The sequence below is a fragment of the Scyliorhinus canicula genome, chromosome 6 (genome assembly GCF_902713615.1).
Source record: "Scyliorhinus canicula chromosome 6, sScyCan1.1, whole genome shotgun sequence".
Taxonomy (NCBI): domain Eukaryota; kingdom Metazoa; phylum Chordata; class Chondrichthyes; order Carcharhiniformes; family Scyliorhinidae; genus Scyliorhinus; species Scyliorhinus canicula.
Window position 1 is genome coordinate 7,865,040 of NC_052151.1, and position 20,600 is coordinate 7,885,639.

Genomic DNA, 20,600 nt, shown 5'->3' on the forward strand with positions numbered 1-20,600 from the left:
GGGGGCATGCGGGAGGGGAGGGGTTGAGGGGGGTGCCCTCTGATCGGGCATGGTGAGCGGTTTCAGGTATGGTGGTACCCCTTTGGTCTTCCCCCGCCCCAGTGGTTGTGTGCTGGGGTGGATGGGAGTGAAACACAAACAAAAAACCTTCAGACGGTCCGACGCACGCAACTGAGGGATTGGGTAGATGATGGCCTCAGTGGCCAGAGCACCCAGCCACGGTGGTTGACATGGGTGCTGGCATGTGGGCAGGCCGTCCCCTGGGGAGAAGGGCCAGGTTACGGGTGTGTGGGGGTGAGCGGGGTTAGTGCCAGGGGCACGGAGCAGCCGACTCACGCTGGCCGCTCTGAGGAGGTCATGATGTTTCTTTCGGCATTGCATGCCAGTCCGAACGATGTTGCGCACTGCGCTGACCACCCCTGCCACCTGCGCCCAGGCATGGTGAACGGCGGTGCCTTCCGGCCTTCCTCCCAAGCCGGGGTCAGGGTCATTCTTCTCTCCTCCATGGCGTCCATGATGGTGTCCAGCTCAGCATCCCTGAACCGTGGTGCTGCTCTCCTTCCAGCCATCTTGTTGACTGGGACGGTGTGTGTGGGGGAAGGACCATTTAAGTGCAGCTGCGGCGTGTGAGCCTCATGTGTGCCAATCACGAACCCAGCGAATCCGGCACCATTTTCCATGGAATTGATTGCCTTCCATGTGGTGAAGGTGCTAGTCCATTCAAAGTAGCTGAATTGGTGCAGCTGTTCCGCCATTTTTTCTGCCGTAAAATGCCATAGTTCTCACGCCGCCGTCGGCACTTAGCCTCATAATCAGAGAATCCAGCCCAAGGTCTCAGAGCCGGAGAATCCCGCCCGAGATGTGAATGCACAAAAATGATTTTGCTGGATCCCCAGATGGTACGTCAGGCGTGGAAGTGGCCTGGGATATCCGGTGGCGGCCATGGAGTGAAAGGTCGCACATTTGGCAGCTCCGGCTCATGGTGGTCTTTCTGTGGCTTTTACGCCGGATTGTTGCAGGAATTTTGTAAAGTAAAGGTGTAGAAGCGGGAACAGAAACGGGGAACCCTAGTTTATGGAGCTGCGGCCCAGAAAAAATTGGAAAAGGAGCAATCAGATGTTGGTGGCGAGTGAGGATCAGATATCGAGTGTGGAAAAGTCAGGTGCGCAGAGTCCGGCCCCGTCAGTTCAGTTGACGACGGATCAGTTGGTAGCTTCTTAAATGAAGCCAGAAACCGCACCGACCTCCTCAGAAGACAAACATGGGACACAACTGACAGAGTACCCTTCGTCGTCCAGTACTTTCCTGGAGCGGAGAAACTACGACATCTTCTTCGCAGCCTTCAACACATCATCGATGAAGATGAACATCTTGCCAAGGCCATCCCCACACCCACACTACCTGCCTTCAAACAACCGCGCAACCTCAAACAAACCATTGTTTGCAGCAAACTACCCCGCCTTCAGAACAGTGACCACGACACCACACAACACTGCCTGGGCAATCTCTGCAAGACGTGCCAGATCATCGACATGGATACCACCATTACACATGAGAACACCATCCACCAGGTACGCGGTACATACTCGTGTGACTCGGCCAATGTTGTCTACCTCATACGCTGCAGGAAAGGATGTCCCGAAGCGTGGGACATTGGCGAGACCATGCAGACGCTGCGACAACGAATGAACGGGCATCGCGCGACAATCATCAGGCAGGAATGTTCCCTTCCAGTCGGGGAACACTTCAGCAGTCAAGAGCATTCAGCCTCTGATCTCTGGGTAAGCGTTCACCAAGGCAGCCTTCAGGACACATGACAACGCAGAATTGCCGAGCAGAATCTTCGAGCCAAGTTCCGCACGCATAAGTGCGGCCTCAACCGGGATCTTGGATTCATGTCGCATTACATTAACCCCCCGCCATCTGGCCTGGACTTGCAAAATCCTACCAACTGTCCTGTATTGAGACAATTCACACCTCTTTAGGGTTACCCCTATCTGGATCTGTAAAGATTTGATTACCCGCAAATGCTCGCATTCCAAGCATTGTCTGGCATCTTTCACTTTGTCTATATATATGTTTCTGGAACATATCTCTTCATTCACCTGTGGAAGGAGCAGTGCTCTGAAAGCTAGTGTTTGAAACAAACCTGTTGGACTTTAACCTGGTGTTGTAAGACTTCTTACTGTGCTCACCCCAGTCCAACGCCGGCATCTCCATTTCATGGCTACCATTGACACCGCAAACTGCCAGCTCAAAGTGGAGAGGATCGCCAGGAAGATCGCGCATATAAACACTGACATTAAGTTTCTACAAAGATGCAAGAAAGCAGACAAGATACTGAAAGGGCTACAGATCACAATCCCACTCAAGTCGACCTACACACAGACTACGCAAAAGATTCTGTCGCCGCACTTCTCACACACTCCTCAACCACCTCGTACACCAGCTCTACAGCAGTCGACGCAACCTGGAAACCAAGAAAGAGGCCATATTCTCAACTTGCGCTCAGGACACAGCAGACCAGCTGCGGAACACCGCCAAACAAATGAGACAACGATACTATGCCACCTATATGCACACCAAGAACAGGAAGCTTGAGAAACTCGGCATCACCACCAGCAGCAACCAAGCCTCCCCCAGTACCACAGTAGAAAACAATACAGGGAAATCTATTGTCAACTTGTCGGACTACACCCTTCAACCAGACGGAATCAAAGTCCTCAGCAGAGGGCTCAGTTTCTGCACCATCACCAAAATGGACCCCATCAGTCTCGCGGCAGACACAGAGGAATTCATCAGGCGAATGAGGCTCCGGGAATTCTTTCACAGACCCCAAGAGACTGACAGCGAACCCAAGGAGACAACCAATGAACCGGAACAGCAGACCGAGAGATCTACGGTGCGGCAACCGAAAAGGAAAGAGCCGAATTGGACCCCTTCGGAAGTCCACTGCCCTAGACTCAACATGTATGGTCAAGCCGTCAGGAGTCGTGTCAATGCCAGATTCATCAGTCTCATTCACAAGACAGCCCCGAACGTCACCCAAGCAAAACGCAACGCCATCCGCGCTCTCAAGACCAACCACAACATCATCACCAAACCAGCAGACAAAGGAGGGGCCACCATCATACTGAACAGAACGGACTACTGCAAAGAAGTATACCGACAACTCATCAACCAGGAATACTATAGACAGTTATCCGCAGATCCAACCAAGGACCACATCCGCCAACTCAACAGACTGATCAAGACCTTGGATCCAGACCTTCAGAGCACCCTACGTGCTCTCATCCCACGTAATCCCCACATTGGAATCTCTACTGCCTCCCGAAAATACACAAGGCCAACACACCAGGCCGTCCTATCGTTTCAGGCAATGGGACCCTGTATGAGAACCTCTCTGGCTACATCGTGAGCATCTTGAAACCCATCGTACAAGGTACACCCAGCTTCTGTCACGACACGACGGACTTCCTACAGAAACTCAGCACCCATGGACCAGTTGAACCAGGAACATTTCTCGTTAGAATGGACGTCTCGGCACTCTACACCAGCATCCCCCATGACGACGGCATTGCTGCAACAGCCTCAGCTCTCAACACCGACAACTGCCAATCTCCAGACGCAATTCTGCAACTCATCCGCTTCATTCTAGATCACAACGTCTTCACCTTCGACAACAAATTCTTCATCCAACGCATGGAACAGCCATGGGGACCAAATTCGCACCTCAATATGCCAACATCTTCATGCACAAGTTTGAACAAGACTTCCTCACCGCACAGGACCTTTAACCGACGTTATACACCAGATACATCGATTACATTTTTTTCCTTTGGATCCACAGCGAAGAATCACTGAAAAGACTACACGATGAGATCAATAAGTTCCATCCCACCATCAGACTCACTATGGACTACTCTGCAAAATCAGTTGCATTCTTGGACACACTTATCTCCATCAAGGACGGTCACCTCAACACTTCGCTTTACCGCAAGCCCACAGATAACCTCACGATGCTCCACTTCTCCAGCTTTCACCCCAAACATATTAAAGAAGCCATCCCCTGTGGACAAGCCCTCCATATACACAGGATCTGCTCAGACGAGGAGGAGTGTAACAGACATCTACAGATGCTGAAAGGTGCCCTCGTACGAACGGGGTATGGCGCTCGACTCATCGATCGACAGTTCCAACGCGCCACAGCAAAAAACTGCACCGACCTCCTCAGAAGACAAACATGGGACACAACTGACAGAGTACCCTTCGTCGTCCAGTACTTTCCTGGAGCGGAGAAACTACGACATCTTCTTCGCAGCCTTCAACACATCATCGATGAAGATGAACATCTTGCCAAGGTCATCCCCACACCCCCACTACTTGCCTTCAAACAACCGCGCAACCTCAAACAAACCACTGTTTGCAGCAAACTACCCAGTCTTCAGAACAGTGACCACGACATCACACAACCCTGCCAGGGCAATCTCTGCAAGACATGCCAGATCATCGACATGAATACCACCATTACACATGAGAACACCACCCAGCAGGTACGCGGTCCATACTCGTGCGACTCGGCCAATGTTGTCTACCTCATACGCTGCAGGAAAGGATGTCCTGAAGCATGGTACATTGGCGAGACCATGCAGACGCTGCGACAACGAATGAACGGGCATTGCACGACAATCACCAGGCAGGAATGTTCCCTTCCAGTCGGGGAACACTTCAGCAGTCAAGGGCATTCAGCCTCTGATCTCTGGGTAAGCGTTCTCCAATGCGGCCTTCAGGACACGTGAATTGCCGAGCAGAAACTTGCAAAATCCTACCAACTGTCCTGGCTTGAGACAATTCGCACCTCTTTAACCTGGGGTTACCCCTATTTCTGGATCTGTAAAGATTTGATTACCTGCAAATGCTCGCATTCCAAGCATTGTCTGGCATCTTTGACTTTGTCTTTATAAATGTTTCTGGAACATACCTCTCTATTCACCTGAGGAAGAAGCAGTGCACCGAAATCTAGCGTTTGAAACAAACCTGTTGGACTTTAACCTGGTGTTGTAAGAATTCTTACTGTGCTCACCCCAGTCTAACGCCGGCATCTCCACATCATGATTTATTTGTTGTAAGTGGTTATTACTTTTATGGGTTGCATGGAATTCCTGTTTGCATATGCAAGTAAAAATGTAATTAAAAAACAGTGCTAAATTTAAAAAAAACATAAAAATCTTACTATTTCAGTGCCACTTTCCTTGTTTTATTGCATGTTACTTTCTTTAGGTGCACAAACAAGTCTTGAAAAAGCTGTAGTGCTGAAGAGTGAAACAGTTGATCTTTCCCAGCTGCGCTCATTTGAGCAAGTGACAGCTGCAGCATCCAACCCAGAAATGATTTTACAGCTTGAAAATTTACTTCTGACATGGCACAATCAACTTGAACAGGTTTGTGTTTCAAAGTTTCAATACATGAGGATTTAAAAAAATAAATTTAAAGTACCAAGTTCTTTTTTCCAATTAAGGGGCAATTTCGCGTAGCCAATCCACCAAATCAATTTTTAAAAAGGTGCAACGTCTAGACATGAAGTGTGTCCCCTCAGTGGACGATGATTTCTCCACTGGGCGGCATGGTAGCACAGTGGGTAACACTGTTGCTTCACAGCTCTAGGGTCCCAGGTTCGATTCCCGGCTTGGGTTACTGTCTGTGTGAGTCTGCACGTTCTCCCCATGGCTGCCTGGGTTTCCTCCGGGTGCTCCGGTTTCCTCCCACAAGTCTCGAAAGGCGTGCTGTTAGGTAATTTGGACATTCTGAATTCTCCCTCTGTGACCCGAATAGGCGCCGGAATGTGGCGACTAGGGACTTTTCACAGTAACTTCATTGAAGCCTACTCGTGACAATAAGCGATTTTCATTTTTCATTTTCACCTACCCTGCACATCTTTGGGTTGTGGAGGTGAGACCCACACAGACATGGGGAGAATGTGATCTGGGACAGGGATCGAACGCGGGTCCTCAGCGCCATCAGCAGCAGTGCTAACCACTGTGCCACCATGCCACGCACGTGAGGATTTTATTAACATCTTGCAGAGATTTTGTTTATTCAGAAAATTCTTATCTTTGAAACTAATCGATAGATTCTTCATTTGTTGAGTGTAAGGTGAATAATAATAATAATCATTATTGTCACAAGCAAGCTTACATTAACACTGAAATGAAGTTACTCTGAAAATCCCTTAGTCGCCACATTCTGGCGCCTTTTCGGGTCACAGAGGGAGAATTCAGAATTCCAAATTACCTAACAGCACGCCTTTCGAGACTTGTGGGAAGAAACCGGAGCACCCGGAGGAAACCCAGGCAGCCATGGGGAGAATGTGCAGACTTACACAGACAGTGACCCAAGCCGAGATTCGAACCTGGGACCCTGGAGCTGTGAAGCAACAGTGTTACCCACTGTGCTACCATGCCGCTCAGTGGAGAAATCATCGTCCACTGAGGGGACACGCTTCATGTCTAGACGTTGCACCTTTTTAGAAATTGATTTGCCCACAGTTGCCTCCTAACAGCTTAAAACATTTCAGACTGTTTTTATATGATTCACAACATTTGAAATTGTGTCCTGTACATCAATGTCTCAGTCATTAATATATACCAGGAGCTGTAACACTGACTGCTGGGGAGCTCCACTGACAATCTTGCTCCAGCACAAAAAGCATCCGCGAATCAGTGCTCTGTTTCCTGCCACTTAGCAAGCTTCCACTGTCCCTTTTATTCTGAGTTATGACTTTGCTGACAGGTCTGTTGTGTAGCAGTGTATCAAACACCCTATGGAAGTCTATATAAATGCCACCACAGTCCCAGAGGCTGCTCTCCCCTTTTAATATGGAGATGCCGGCGTTGGACTGGGGTGAGCACAGTAAGAAGTCTTACAACACCAGGTTAATGAGTGACCCAAATAGCTCTGTGATCCAATCTCTGATATGGCATGCGAAGGACCAATCAATTATTAATAGTTAATGAGTTAATGAATTGCCCTTCGTCCAATAATGGGTGGCATTTATGTGAACACGTGAATGACCTTCATTGATGGAATACCTTGTATGATGTAGCTGCACCTCCTTCACTATTGCCTGCATTCGCAAAGTTTACATGATTGCAGGTAGGGCAGTGGATGTAGTTCATATGGACTTCAGTAAGATCTTTGACAAGGTCCCTCATGGTACAAAAGGTGAAGTCACACGGGATCAGGGGCGAGCTGTCAAGGTGGATACAGAAGTGGCTAGGTCATAGAAGGCAGAGAGTAGCAATGGAAGGGTGCTTTTCTAATTGGAGGGCTGTGACTAGTGGTGTTCCGCAGGGATCAGTGCTGGGACCTTTGCTGTTTGTAGTATATATAAATGATTTGGAGTAAAATGTAACTGGTCTGATTAGTAAGTTTGCAGACGACACAAAGGTTGGTGGAATTGCAGATAGCGATGACGCCTGTCAAAGGATACAGCAGGATTTAGATCGTTTGGAGACTTGGCGGAGAGATGGCAGATGGAGTTTAATCCAGACAAATGTGAGGTAATGCATTTTGGAAGGTCTAATGCAGGTAGGGAATATACGGTGAATGGTAGAACCCTCTATTGAAAGTCAGAGAGATCTAGGTGTACAGGTACACAGGTCATCTAAAAGGGCAACACAGGTGGAGAAGGTAGTCAAGAAGGCATACAGCATGCTTGCCTTCATTGGCCAGGGCTAGGAGTATAAGAATTGGCAAGTCATGTTGCAGCTGTACAGAACCTTAGTGAGGCCACATTTGGAGTATAGTGTTCAATTCTGGTCGCTACACTACCAGAAGGATGTGAAGGCTTTAGAGGGGGTGCAGAAGAGATTTACCAGGTGTTGGCTGGTATGGAGGGCATGAGCTATGAGGAGCGGTTGAATAAACTTGGTTTGTTCTCACTGGAACGATGGAGGTTGAGGGGCGACCTGATAGAGGTCTACAAAATTATGAGGGGCATAGACAGAGTGGATAGTCAGAGGCTTTTTCCCCAGGGTAGAGGGGTCAATTACTCAGGGGCATAGGTTTAAGGTGCGAGGGGGAAGGTTTAGAGATGTACGAGGCAAGTTTTTTTACACAGAGGGTAATGGGTGCCTGGAACTCGCTGCTGAAGGAGGTGGAAGCAGGGACGATAGTGACATTTAAGGGGCATCTTGACAAATACATGAATAGGATGGGAATAGAGGGATACAGACCCAGGAAGTGTGGAAGATTTTAGTTTAGACGGGCAGCATGGTCGGCACAGGCTTGGAGGGCCGAAAGGCCTGTCCCTGTGCTGTACTTTTCTTTGTTGTTTGTTCCTAGGTATTACTCTCTCAATGCAGCGATTGTAATGTGAAGCCACTGAATTGTCTATCCTCTTAACAGTACTAATGAATGCTTTGGCTTCCAGTTGCTTTCTTGCAAAGATATTCTTCCTATTTTTGAATTAACCTGACTCCTGCACCAACAAGTGAGCATACATCCAAAAAGGTGCTCCTTTTATCCCAGCATTGCACTATTTCAGCGAATAAGTTCAGTGTTTCTTTAGTTTTAAGCGATCAACGTTGCTGTGGTACATTGTCACTTTTACTTCCAGTTAGAATTCGATATTCAATCTTTCACTGTCCATGTGCCAGTTATATACCTTGCACCTAGAGCATAATACATAGGAGCAGAATTATGCCACTTGGCCCATTGAGTCTGCTCCGCTATTCAATCATGGCTGATATTTTTCTCATCCCCATTCTCCTGCCTTCTCCCCGTAACCCCTGATCCCTTTATTGATCAAAAACCTCTCCATCTCTGTCTTAAAGACACTCAGTGATTTAGCCTCTACAGCCTTCTGTGGCAAAGAGTTCCACAGATTCACCACCCTCTGGCTGAAGAAATTCCTCCTCATCTGTGTTTTAAAGGATTGTCCCTTTAGTCTGAGATGGTGCCCTCTCATTTTTCCCACAAGTGGAAACATCCTCTCCACGTCCACTCTATCCAGGCCTCGCAGTATCTTGTAAGTTTCAACAAGACCCCTCTCATCCTTCTAAACTCCAACGATTACAGACCCAGAATCCTTGAACGTTCCTCATATGACAAGTTCTTCATTCCAGGGATCATTCTTGTGAACCTCCTCTGGATCCCTTCCAAGGCCAGCACATCCTTCCTTAGATATGGGGCCCAAACCTGCTCACAATGCTCCAAATGGGGTATGACCAGAGCCTTATACAGCCTCAGAAGTACATCCTTGGTCTAGTATTCTCGCCCTCTTGACATAAATGCTAACATTGCATTTGCCTTCTTAACTGCCGACTGAACCTGCACATTAACCTTTAGAGAATCATGAATAAGGACTCCTAAGTCTCTTTATGCTTCTGCTTTCCAAAGCATTTCCCCATTTAGAAAATAGTCTATCCCTAAATGACTCCTTCCAAAGTGCATAACCTCACACTTTTCCACATTGTATTTCATTTGCCACTTCATTGCCCACTCTCCTAGTTTGTCCAAGTCGTTCTGCAGCCTCCTTGCTTTCTCAATACTACTTGCCCATCTACAGATCTTTGTGTCATCTGCAAACTTTGCAACAGTGCCTTCAATTCCTTCTTCCAGATCATTAATGTATATTGTGAAAAGTTGTGGTCCCAGCACCGACCCTTGAGGCACACCACTAGTTACCGGCTGCCATACTGAAAAAGACCCCTTTATCTCCACTATCTGCCTTCTGAAATCAGCCAATCCTCTATCCATGCCATAATCTTACCCTTCACACCATGGGCTCTTAACTTATTTAACAGTCTCCATCGAGATGCCAAGAGAGAATATCAAACTAAGCTAGAGTCACAGACAGACTCTCGGCGGTTGTGGCAAGGACTAAACAACATAACGGGCTACAAAGCGAAGCCGAGCAGTATCTCTGGCAGCAGCGCACCCCTCCCCGATGAACTTAATGCATTCTATGCTCGGTTCGAGCAGGTAACCAGCAATCTGCTGTTGAGTGCCCCAGCAGCCCATAACTTACCCATACCCACCATCACAGCATCCGAAGTCAGATCGGCCTTCCTGAAAGTGAACCCACGGAAGGCGAGGGGCCCGGACGGGATCCCTGGTCGTGCACTCAGAGCCTGCGCAGACCAGCTGGCAGAGGTATTCACAGACATCTTTAACCTGTCCCTACTCCACTCCGAGGTCCCCACCTGCTTCAAGAAGACCACCATCATACCGGTACCAAAGAAGAACCAGGCAACGTGCCTCAATGACTACCACCCGGTGGCCCTGACGTCAGTTGTAATGAAGTGCTTCGAGAGGCTGATCATGAAGCGCATCACCTCCATACTCCCGGAACGCCTTGACCCACTTCAATTCGCATACCGTTGCAACCGGTCCACATCAGACGCCATTTCCCTGGCCCTACATGCATCCCTAGAGCATCTCGAAAACAAGGACTCCTACATCAGACTCCTATTTATTGACTACAGCTCCGCCTTCAACACCATAATCCCAGCCAAGCTCATACCAAAGCTCCAAAACCTAGGACTAGGCTCTCCACTCTGCAATTGGATCCTCAATTTTCTGACCAACAGACCACAATCAGTAAGAATGAACACCAACACCTCCTCCACAATAGTCCTCAATACCGGTGCCCTGCAAGGCGGCGTACTTAACCCCCTACTCTACTCCCTGTACACACACGACTGCGTGGTAAAACTTGGTTCCAACTCCATCTACAAGTTTGCTGACGATACGACCATAGAGGTCCGGATCTCGAATAACGACGAGTCAGAATACAGGAGGGAGATAGAGAACCTAGTGGAGTGGTGTAACAACAACAATCTCTCCCTCAATGCCAGCAAAACTAAATAGCTGGTCATCTAAGTCAGGAAGCAAAGTACTGTACACACCCCTGTCAGCATCAACGGGGCCGAGGTGGAGATGGTTATCAGTTTCAAATTCCTAGGGTTGCACATCACCAAAAATCTATCCTGGTCCACTCACGGCGACGCTATCACCAAGAAAGCACAACAGCGCCTATACTTCCTCAGGAAACTAAGGAAATTCGGCATGTCCACATTAACCCTTACCAACTTTTACAGATGCACTATAGAAAGCATCCTATCGGGCTGCATCACAGCCTGGTATGGCAACTGCTCGGCCCAGGACCGCAAGGAACTTCAGAGGGTCGTGAATGCCCCCCAGTCCATCACACAAACCTGCCTCCCATCCATGGACTCCATCTACACCTCCCGCTGCCGGGGGAAAGCGGGCAGCATAATCAAGGATCCCTCCCACCCGGCTTACTCACTTTTCCAACTTCTTCCATCGGGCAGGAGATACAGAAGTCTGAGAACACGCACGAACAGACTCAAAAACAGCTTCTTCCCCACTGTCACCAGACTCCTAAATGACACTCTTGTTTATTGACTGACCTCATTAACACTACACCCTGTATGCTTCATCCGATGCCAGTGCTTATGTCGTTACATTGTATATCTTGTGTTGCCCTATTATGTATTTTCTTGAATTGTGTTTAATTCCCTTTTCTTCCATGTACTGAATGATCTGTTGAGCTGTACCTTGGTACACGTGACAATAAACAAATCCAATCCAATCCAATCCAATGCGGCACTTTGTCAAAGGCTTTCTTGAAATCTAAATAAATCACGTCCATTGGTACTCCTTTGTCTAACTTCCTTGTTACTTCCTCAAAGAACTGTAACAGATTTGTGAGACAGGATCTCCCCTTCACGAAGCTGTGCAGATTCAGTCCTATTTTATCTTACACTTCCAAGTACTCTGCGATCTCATCTTTAATAATCGATTCTAAAATCTTACCAATGACCGAAGTCAGGTGAACCAGCCTATAATTTCAAGTCTTCTGCTTCCCTCCCTTCTTAAACAGGGGTGTTACATTAGCTGCTTTCCAATCCTCTGGGACCCTTTCTGCCTCCAGTAATTCCAAAAAGATGACCACCAATGCCTCCATAATCTCCTGAGCTATCTCTTTTAAAAACCTTGGGTGTAGTCCATCCGGTCCAGGTGATCTATCACCTTCAGATCTTTCAGTTTCCCCAGAACCTTCTCCTTTGTAATGGTCACTGCACTCACCTCTGCTCCCTGGTTCTCCTGGAGCTCTGGCATCCCACTGGTGTCTTCCACTATGAAAACCGATGCAAAGTAAATATTCAGTTCATCTGCCATTTCTTTGTTTTCCGTTATTACTTTTCCAGCCACATTTTCCACTGGTCCAATGTCTATTTTTACACTCTCTAACCTTTTATATATTGAAAAAACTCTTCCTATCTTCCTTTAGATTACTAGCTAGCTTGGACTCATACTTCATCTTCTCCCCCCTTATTGTTTTTTTAGTTGTTCTCTGCTCATTTTTAAAGCCTTCCCAATCCTCTGGCTTCCTACTAAACTTCACCACTTTGTCTGCTTTTTCTTCAGCTTTTATGCTCTCCTTAACTTCCCTCGTCAGCCATGGATAGCTTGTCCTCCTCTTAGCATGTTTCCTCCTTCTTGAGATGAATTTCTGTTGTGCTTCCTGAATAACCCCTCAAAACTCCTGCCATTGCTGTTCCACTGTCTTCCCTGCTCGGCGCCTTTTCCAATCAACTCTGCTACCTGTTTAAGAAAGGTGGCAGGGATAATTCTGGAAACCATAGGCCGGTGTGCCTCATGTTGGTGCCATGTAAATTATTGGAGAGAATGAGAATTCTCAGGGACAGGTTTTATACCTTTTTGGGAACAAATTGACTCATAAGCGATAGACAGCATGGTTTTGTGAAGTTGAGGTCGTGCCCCACTAACTTGATCGAGTTTTTTGATGCGGTGACAAAGATGATTGATGAGGGGAAAGCAGTGGATGTTATTTACATGGACTTCACCAAAGCCTTTTACAAGGTTTTCTTGGTGAAGGTGGCAGCACAAGTGGACAAGGTAGTCAAGAAAGCATACGGAATGCTTGCCCTCATTGGATGGGGCATCGAGTATTAAAACTGGCAATTCATGCTACAGTATAGAACCTTGGCACTTGGAATATTGCCACACTACCACAAGGATGTGGAGACTGTGGAGAGGGTGCAGAGGAGGTTTACCAGGACGTTGCCTGGTCTGGAGGGTGTGGAAAGGCTGAATAGAGTCTGATTGTTTTCATTAGAAAGACGGAGATTGAGGGGTGACCTGATAGAGGTCTACAAGATTGAGGGGCATGGATAGAGTGGATGGCAGGCACTCTTTCCCAGGGTGGAGGGGTCAGTCACCAGGGGTCATAGGTTTAAGGTCCATGGGGCAAAGTTTAGAGGGATGTGCGAGGCAGGTTTTTTACACAGAGGGTGGCGAGTGCCTGGAATGCGTTGCCGAGGTTGTGGAAGCAGATACATTAATGGTGTTCAAAAGGCATCTTGACAAACACATGGATAGGATGGCTATAGAGGAATACAGCACATGGAAGTGCTGAGGGTTTTGGCAAAGGTTGATATCATGACCGGTTCAGGCTTGGAGAGTCAAATGTCCTGTTCCTGTGCTGTATTGTTCTTTGTTCTCACTATTCAAAGGTTGATGTTCCTCCTGTTGTCCTCCAGCCATCCTGATGAAATCTACCCTGCGGTTAAGTGCAGTCTCGTTATACACTTTAAATCAGTAGAAATTTGCACTACACATCTTGGATGCAAAATGAAATCTTTATTGTGTCTATTGATTTATAATTGGGAGTTTGAAATCTTCTTGTGGTTACAAATCAAATGTTCTCAATAAAGCCCCTGCCAGCAGAAGACTTTAAGAGGTATAATTAAACTTCATTTCTTACTCAAAGTAAAACAGCTTGCGCAGACTTTAGAGTCAGAGTGGAAATATGAAAATACGAAATAAGATAGTAGCTAGTCAAGCATATAGTATAGAGTGATCCCAGAATGGAAAATGGCTGCCCGCACCTTTAAGGAAAATGTTATCAATCTGAATCCATCTGTTCCTACCCTTGTAATGTGCTGATTGGCTTGGATGAGTCTCAAATGCATTTGATTGGATGGTTAGTTGTCAATCATCAATGTGCAACATGACTATGTTGCATCTTTGGGTGTTTTCTGTGTATTGGAATGTAAACTTACACTTAGTGTCGGGTCTGGTATTTGCTGACTGCTATACTAGTCACATTTTGAACAATGGTAGATTCATGTTAAATATGGTGCTCATTTTGACTTCAGTAGAATTGTTTAATTTGCATCCAGTTAGACTGCAAATGTTTCAGATCCATACTTTATTATTGTAAGCTATACGCTTTTGTAATCTGAAGTTGTGTTTGCAGTCTTATGATGAGATCCATTTTAAAAATGAATTTTGAACTGGGCATAGTCAAAATGGCTAAATCAATGATCCTTTTACCTATCAGAAATAGCTGGTTTCCTTCACGCCCTAAAGAACACTGAATGCCATAGTTGTTGTGGGCAATCCTTCCCACTGCCAAGCCCATCGCCTGTCATGTGCCCAAGCCCCACATGCTCCTATACTCACCCTATCTATAGACTCACCTACCAAGATGACACTCCCCGCCCTCCTCAATCTACAGGCTGCAGATATCTCCAGTTACCATCACCATTCTATTTGCAGACCAGTACAGAGACAGCCAAGACCAGGAACAGTGGCGAAAATCTCAGCTGCCCGCTGCCGGCATCGGGGTTCCCAATACAGTGGAGAATCGGGCGTCAGGGGTAAAATGGGATCGGTGCTGGGCTAATCCATTTGCGATGCTCTGGACCCCCGTTGGCGGTGGAATCGGAATTTTCTCTTAATGACCCATTTGCGATCACTCTGCTTCATTGCAGCAGAGATCGTTCAGTATAACTCAATTAACATGCCTGGAGTCTAACTACGTCTGCAATTATGCCCGCTCAATCAACACTTATACATGTGAGTACAGCTGATTGCTGCTCAGTATTTAACCCTTGTAATACTGACCTCCAAATTCACTGACTGCTATGTTTTCCCTCACCATTGGCTGACAGAGCAAGCAAATACATTCTCTTAATCAGTTGGAAATGGCACACTGCAAGTTTTTCTAAGTCTTGGCTGTCTGAGGTGCACGTTGACAAATGTCTCACATAGGTTAGGTTGTGCACAAGGCCTTGGAGTGAAGCTTTGGATGATGCTTACACCTGAGATGAGAGCTCAGGATGCAGTAGAATGGCCATAGATTTGGCTGAATGAAGGACTGGGCAACAATGTGGTAGTCGGGCATGAACAAGTGGGCTTTGAGAAGCAGCTTGAAAAGATGAATGAGTGGTCCTTTGGAGACACAAGTGAACCATCAAGTCTCTTTCTTTGAAATGAGGAGAACGAATGAAGTATGGAGCCTGCTGGCCTCACCTATTCTTCTTGTTAATAGGCAGGAGAGAAGAGAAAGATATCAATGGAGGCACCGGGCCTGCCAAAGACAGGAGCACAATCGTGAAGAAGGGATAGCAGGACCTGCTCTACAAACAGAATTAAACCCAGAGATCCGTTGATTGGAAGTGCATCGATGGACCGGGGGGCCTCCACCGTGGCCTGGCCTGCGATTCGAGCCTACCGATCGGCGGGCCGGCCTCTCGTGGTGGGGGCCTCTTTTGCTCCGTGCTGGAGAAGGAGCTACTGCGCATGCGTACATTTGTGCCGGTTGTAGCGCACATGCGCAGACCGTGGCGCCCATTTGATGCCTGTGCTGGCCTCCTGTAGGGCAGAGGATTGCTACTCATAGTGGTCCATTGACGCCGTCATTAAACTCTCCAGTTTTTACGACGGCGTCAACACTCTGCCTTCAGATGGGAAAATCCCGCCCCTGGTCTTTTTCTGGTGCAGAAATCCAGTTTTAAGGTAGGAACTACAAGCACACAGTTCATCAGAACAATGAGCCAAAGAAAGTATGCAATTAATTAGCATTTATTTTTACATGTGTGAAAATGCTCATCTATGCAGATGCTGTGCAACTACAGCTTCTTAACATTTCTCACCCTGCCGCTAAGTCTTGGTGCACTTTCAACATGCACAGCGTGCATGCCAAGCCCTGTTGTCTGTGAAGAACTTTGCATTTGTGCTCTGGAGGGTTGAGGTCTGGAGGCCCTGGGCTGGTTTTGGGGTCCTTCTGGATGGCAGTGCCTTCTTTGTCTTTGAGGCTGGAGCTGAATTGCTCAAATGAAGAGGGGATTTGGATGGATGGGATATTCCTGGAGTAACCGGGGTGAATGGCCCCAGATGGCATCAGCTAATTTCTCCCTATGAATGCCAGAAAGCTCCTGGTTTCCTCCTTGGGATCGAGGGGCGGTTGGAGCGAACATGAGAACCTGTGGAATTATCACTTGAGAATCCCAGAAAGTGCCGGCATCATGGAGTCCATGTCCTGTAGCAGTGCAGGACAAAATTCTTCCAGTAAGTCCTTCATGGAGGCTGCTACCCTTGCCAAATTGACCATGTTGTTGTATTGGTGTGGAGGCATAATCACCTCAGACAGAAGGCAGATGGACCGCCTCCATGCTATCTTTCAATCCGAGTCGTGGAGCAGGCATCCCGTCTCAATTGTCTCAAATTTGCCTTTGGAGCTCCAGCAACTGAGGCAGGATGAGACCAGAGGCATATCATCTGACTGGGACAGCAGATTCCTGGCCTCCAGCAATCCTATAAGTGTCGGCACCCAGGGAGGTCACTGCCTCTGCCTTCTGTGGCTCTGAGATTGTGACCCCACGGCTGTTCTAAAACTAGTTCCCACTTAGGTGCGTATCTCTCCACTGGTGGAGTCTGTGGGTGAGTGCTGTAATTCTTCCATTTCTGCCTCTAAGAAATAATGCTCTGTTCTGATGTCAGAGCGGTTCGAGCACCGGGCTTGTGAACCCCCTCAGTTGAATTCCACAGACCCACCACTCTTTGGGTGAAGAAATGTGTCTTCATCTCTGTGCTAAATGGTCGACCCCAAATCCTCAGACTGTGACCCCTGGTTCTGCACACGCCCACTATCGGGAACATTCTCCCTGCATCCACCCCATCTAGTCCTCTTAGAATATATAAGTCTCTATGAGATCCTCTTCTTTTTAAAAAAAATAATCTTTATTGTCACAAGTAGGCTTATATTACTGTGAAAAGCCCCTCAGCGCCACATTTCGGCGCCTGTTTGGGTCACAGAGGGCGAATTCAGAATGTCCAATTCACCTAATAGCAAGTCTTTCAGGACTTGTGGGAGGAAACCCACGCAGACAAAGGGAAAGCAAGGAGACTCCGCCCAGACAGTGACCCAAGCCGGCAATCGACATGGGACCCTGGCACTGTGAAGCAGCAGAGCTACCCACTGTGCTACCGTAGCCCATGTCTGAATTCCAGCAAAAACAATCCTAACAAAGTCATTCCATCAGTCCCGCCAGGGCAGCATGGTAGCATGGTGGTTAGCATAAATGCTTCACAGCTCCAGGGTCCCAGGTTCGGTTCCCGGCTGGGTCACTGTCTGTGCGGAGTCTGCACGTCCTCCTCGTGTGTGCGTGGGTTTCCTCCGGGTGCTCCAGTTTCCTCCCACAGTCCAAAGATATGCGGGTTAGGTGGATTGGCCATGCTAAATTTCCCGTAGTGTCCTAAAAAGTAAGGTTGGGACGGGGGGGGTTGTTGGGTTACGGGTATAGGGTGGATACGTGGGTTTGAGTAGGGTGATCATTGCTCGGCACAACATCGAGGGCCGAAGGGCCTGTTCTGTGCTGTACTGTTCTATAATCTATCCCTGGAATCAGCATGGTAAACCTTTGCTGCACATCCTTGAGAGCAAGAACATCCTTCCTCAGAAAAGGAGACCAAAACTGCACACAATATTCGAGGTGTGACCTCATCAAGGTCCTGTATAATTGCAACAACACATCCCTGCTCCTGTCCTCAACCAGGATAAAAGCAAATTACTGCGGATGCTGGAATCTGAAACGAAAGTGAAAATGCTGGAAAATCTCAGCAGGCCTGGAAGCATCTGCAGGGAGAGAAAAGAGATAACGTTTCGAGTCCACATGAGCAGCTTTGACAAAGGGTCATCTGGACTCGAAACATTAGCTCTTTTCTCTCCCTACAGATGCTGCCAGACCTGCTGAGATTCTCGAAACCAGGATACCTGGCATGTGCGGATGGTGAGTGGAAGCAGCGAGTTGGAAAGCGAGTAGTGTCACATGAGCTGGCATTCAGGTGAGATTCCATTAGGGAGTGATGGGGATTGAGTTTGTGTTGAGTGATGAGACTGGCAGTTTAGAGGCTATCATTCATTCCCTTCTTGCATTGGGTGACTGTTCTCTTCTGCAAGGCATTAACACTGAACACCACCTCCCAGTTGGGTCTTGTCATAAGAACATAAGAACATAAGAACTAGGAGCAGGAGTAGGCCATCTGGCCCCTCGAGCCTGCTCCGCCATTCAATTAGATCATGGCTGATCTTTTGTGGACTCAGCTCCACTTTCCGGCCCGAACACCATAACCCTTAATCCCTTTATTCTTCAAAAAACTATCTATCTTTACCTTAAAAACATGAAATGAAGGAGCCTCAACTGCTTCACTGGGCAAGGAATTCCATAGATTCACAACCCTTTGGGTGAAGAAGTTCCTCCTAAACTCAGTCCTAAATCTACTTCCCCTTATTTTGAGGCTATGTCCCAGAGTTCTGCTGTCACCCGCCAGTGGAAACAACCTGCCCGCATCTATCCTATCTATTCCCTTCATAATTTTAAATGTTTCTATAAGATCCCCCCTCATCCTTCTAAATTCGAATGAGTACAGTCCCAGTCTACTCAACCTCTCCTCATAATCCAACCCCTTCAGATCTGGGATTAACCTAGTAAATCTCCTCTGCACACCCTCCAGCGTCAGTAAATCCTTTCTCAAGTAAGGAGACCAAAACTGAACACAATACTCCAGGTGTGGCCGCACTAACACCTTATACAATTGCAACATAACCTCCCTAGGCTTAAACTCCATCCCTCTAGCAATGAAGGACAAAATTCCATTTGCCTTCTTAATCACCTGTTGCACTTGTAAACCAACCTTCTGTGACTCATGCACTAGCACACCCAAGTCTCTCTGAACAGCGGCATGCTTTAATATTTTATCGTTTAAATAATAATCCCGTTTGCTGTTATTCCTACCAAAATGGATAACCTCACATTTGGCAACATTGTATTCCATCTGCCAGACCCTAGTCATTCACTTAACCTATCCAAATCCCTCTGCAGACTTCCAGTATCTGTGGTGATCACAAGTTAACTAGATGCAATACAACTGAGCAAACACTAGAGGGGGCACGGGAGAGCCATATAAATAGACGGGGACAGGAAGTGAGGACACACTTCACAGAGGGCAGAACTTGGAGCAGGACACAACACACACCAGTAGAAACACTTGAGGTAACCGCAGGTAACAGCTCTGAAGAGAGAACGAATTCACAATAAAGCATCTTCTCCACATTTGAGACTACGAGCTTTATTAAGACACGAGGAACAACACATGGTACCCAGGAGTGGCTTCAGACGCTTACTACAGGACAACTCAGTGGCAGACACAGAAAGAACAAAATGGCATGGAAATCTCCTACTGGACATTCGACTTGGGAAGACATCGCTGATGGGAGGAAGTGCCTTGGATTCACACTTCAGCTGGACACGACTGGAAATGTAAAAAGTGTCTGGGAAACGTTTAAACAATGGTTCGATTACGGTATCATAGCATATGATGCAGAAGCAGCCTCAGACGAAATTAAAATAGCAAATCTCATCGAAGGACATGAAGCTACGAAAGTTTATAATGGATTTAAATACTCAAAAGGTGAAGACAGAAACAGCTTACAAACGGTACTAAACAAACTTGAAGAGTACTGTAAGGAATTTGAACAGCAAGGCATGCTCAGAGGCCAAACTGCACAGAGACTGAGTGATGCAAAACTTAAAAAATCACGAAAAGAACAAGAAATCGCGAATGAAAAGTACAGATCAAAAAGAAGAAATAACATGAATTTCTCACAAAGCCAAAACGCTGAAACCCAGTCCAGATCGGGAAGAGAAGATAACTTACAACTTTTAGAAATCCAGTCCAGATGGGACAGAAAAATCGCTGAAATCCGCGAAAAAATGCCGTCGGAGCACATTTTGCAGTCTCCGGTAAGCAAAGAACTACAAATTGCGTCTGCGCATGCGCCGGAACCGGAAGCCGCGCATGCGCAGTTTAAAAAATATCGCGGTGCCGATCGTTATGCGCATGCGCAAGACGCGCATGCGCAGTCAAAAAAAGTTTTGGTCGCGGATCGTAATGCGCATGCGCAAGCCGCGCATGCGCAATGGAAACAAAACCGCACAGTGAAGGAGGAAGGCCGATTTGCGCATGCGCAATGCATTCCTGCGTGTGACGTCATGACGTCTGAGCATCCCGACCACGCCCACTTAAAAGGGAAATGCCCGAAAATTGAAAACAAGACACTTAAAGTGGTAAACACAAATTTTCTTGCCTCAGAACACAGAAAAACGCCTGAACTTAAACCAACAGTTAAAAACAAATTGCACAACACCCTGAAAAAAGCAGTCTGCACCACCCAAAGTGAAGAGAACAAAAAGAATTCCGAA

General features: G+C 47.2%; 1 protein-coding gene across 1 annotated transcript in view; it reads left to right on the plus strand.

Moving 5' to 3' along the window:
• The window catches only part of LOC119966923 (dynein heavy chain 8, axonemal-like), a 1,786,259-nt gene that overhangs the window by 236,355 nt on the left and 1,529,304 nt on the right, over positions 1 to 20,600 (plus strand). The window contains exon 7 of the mRNA XM_038798881.1: positions 5,281 to 5,441. Coding sequence (XP_038654809.1) covers positions 5,281 to 5,441 — 161 coding nt within the window. The remainder of the gene's footprint in view (positions 1 to 5,280; positions 5,442 to 20,600) is intronic.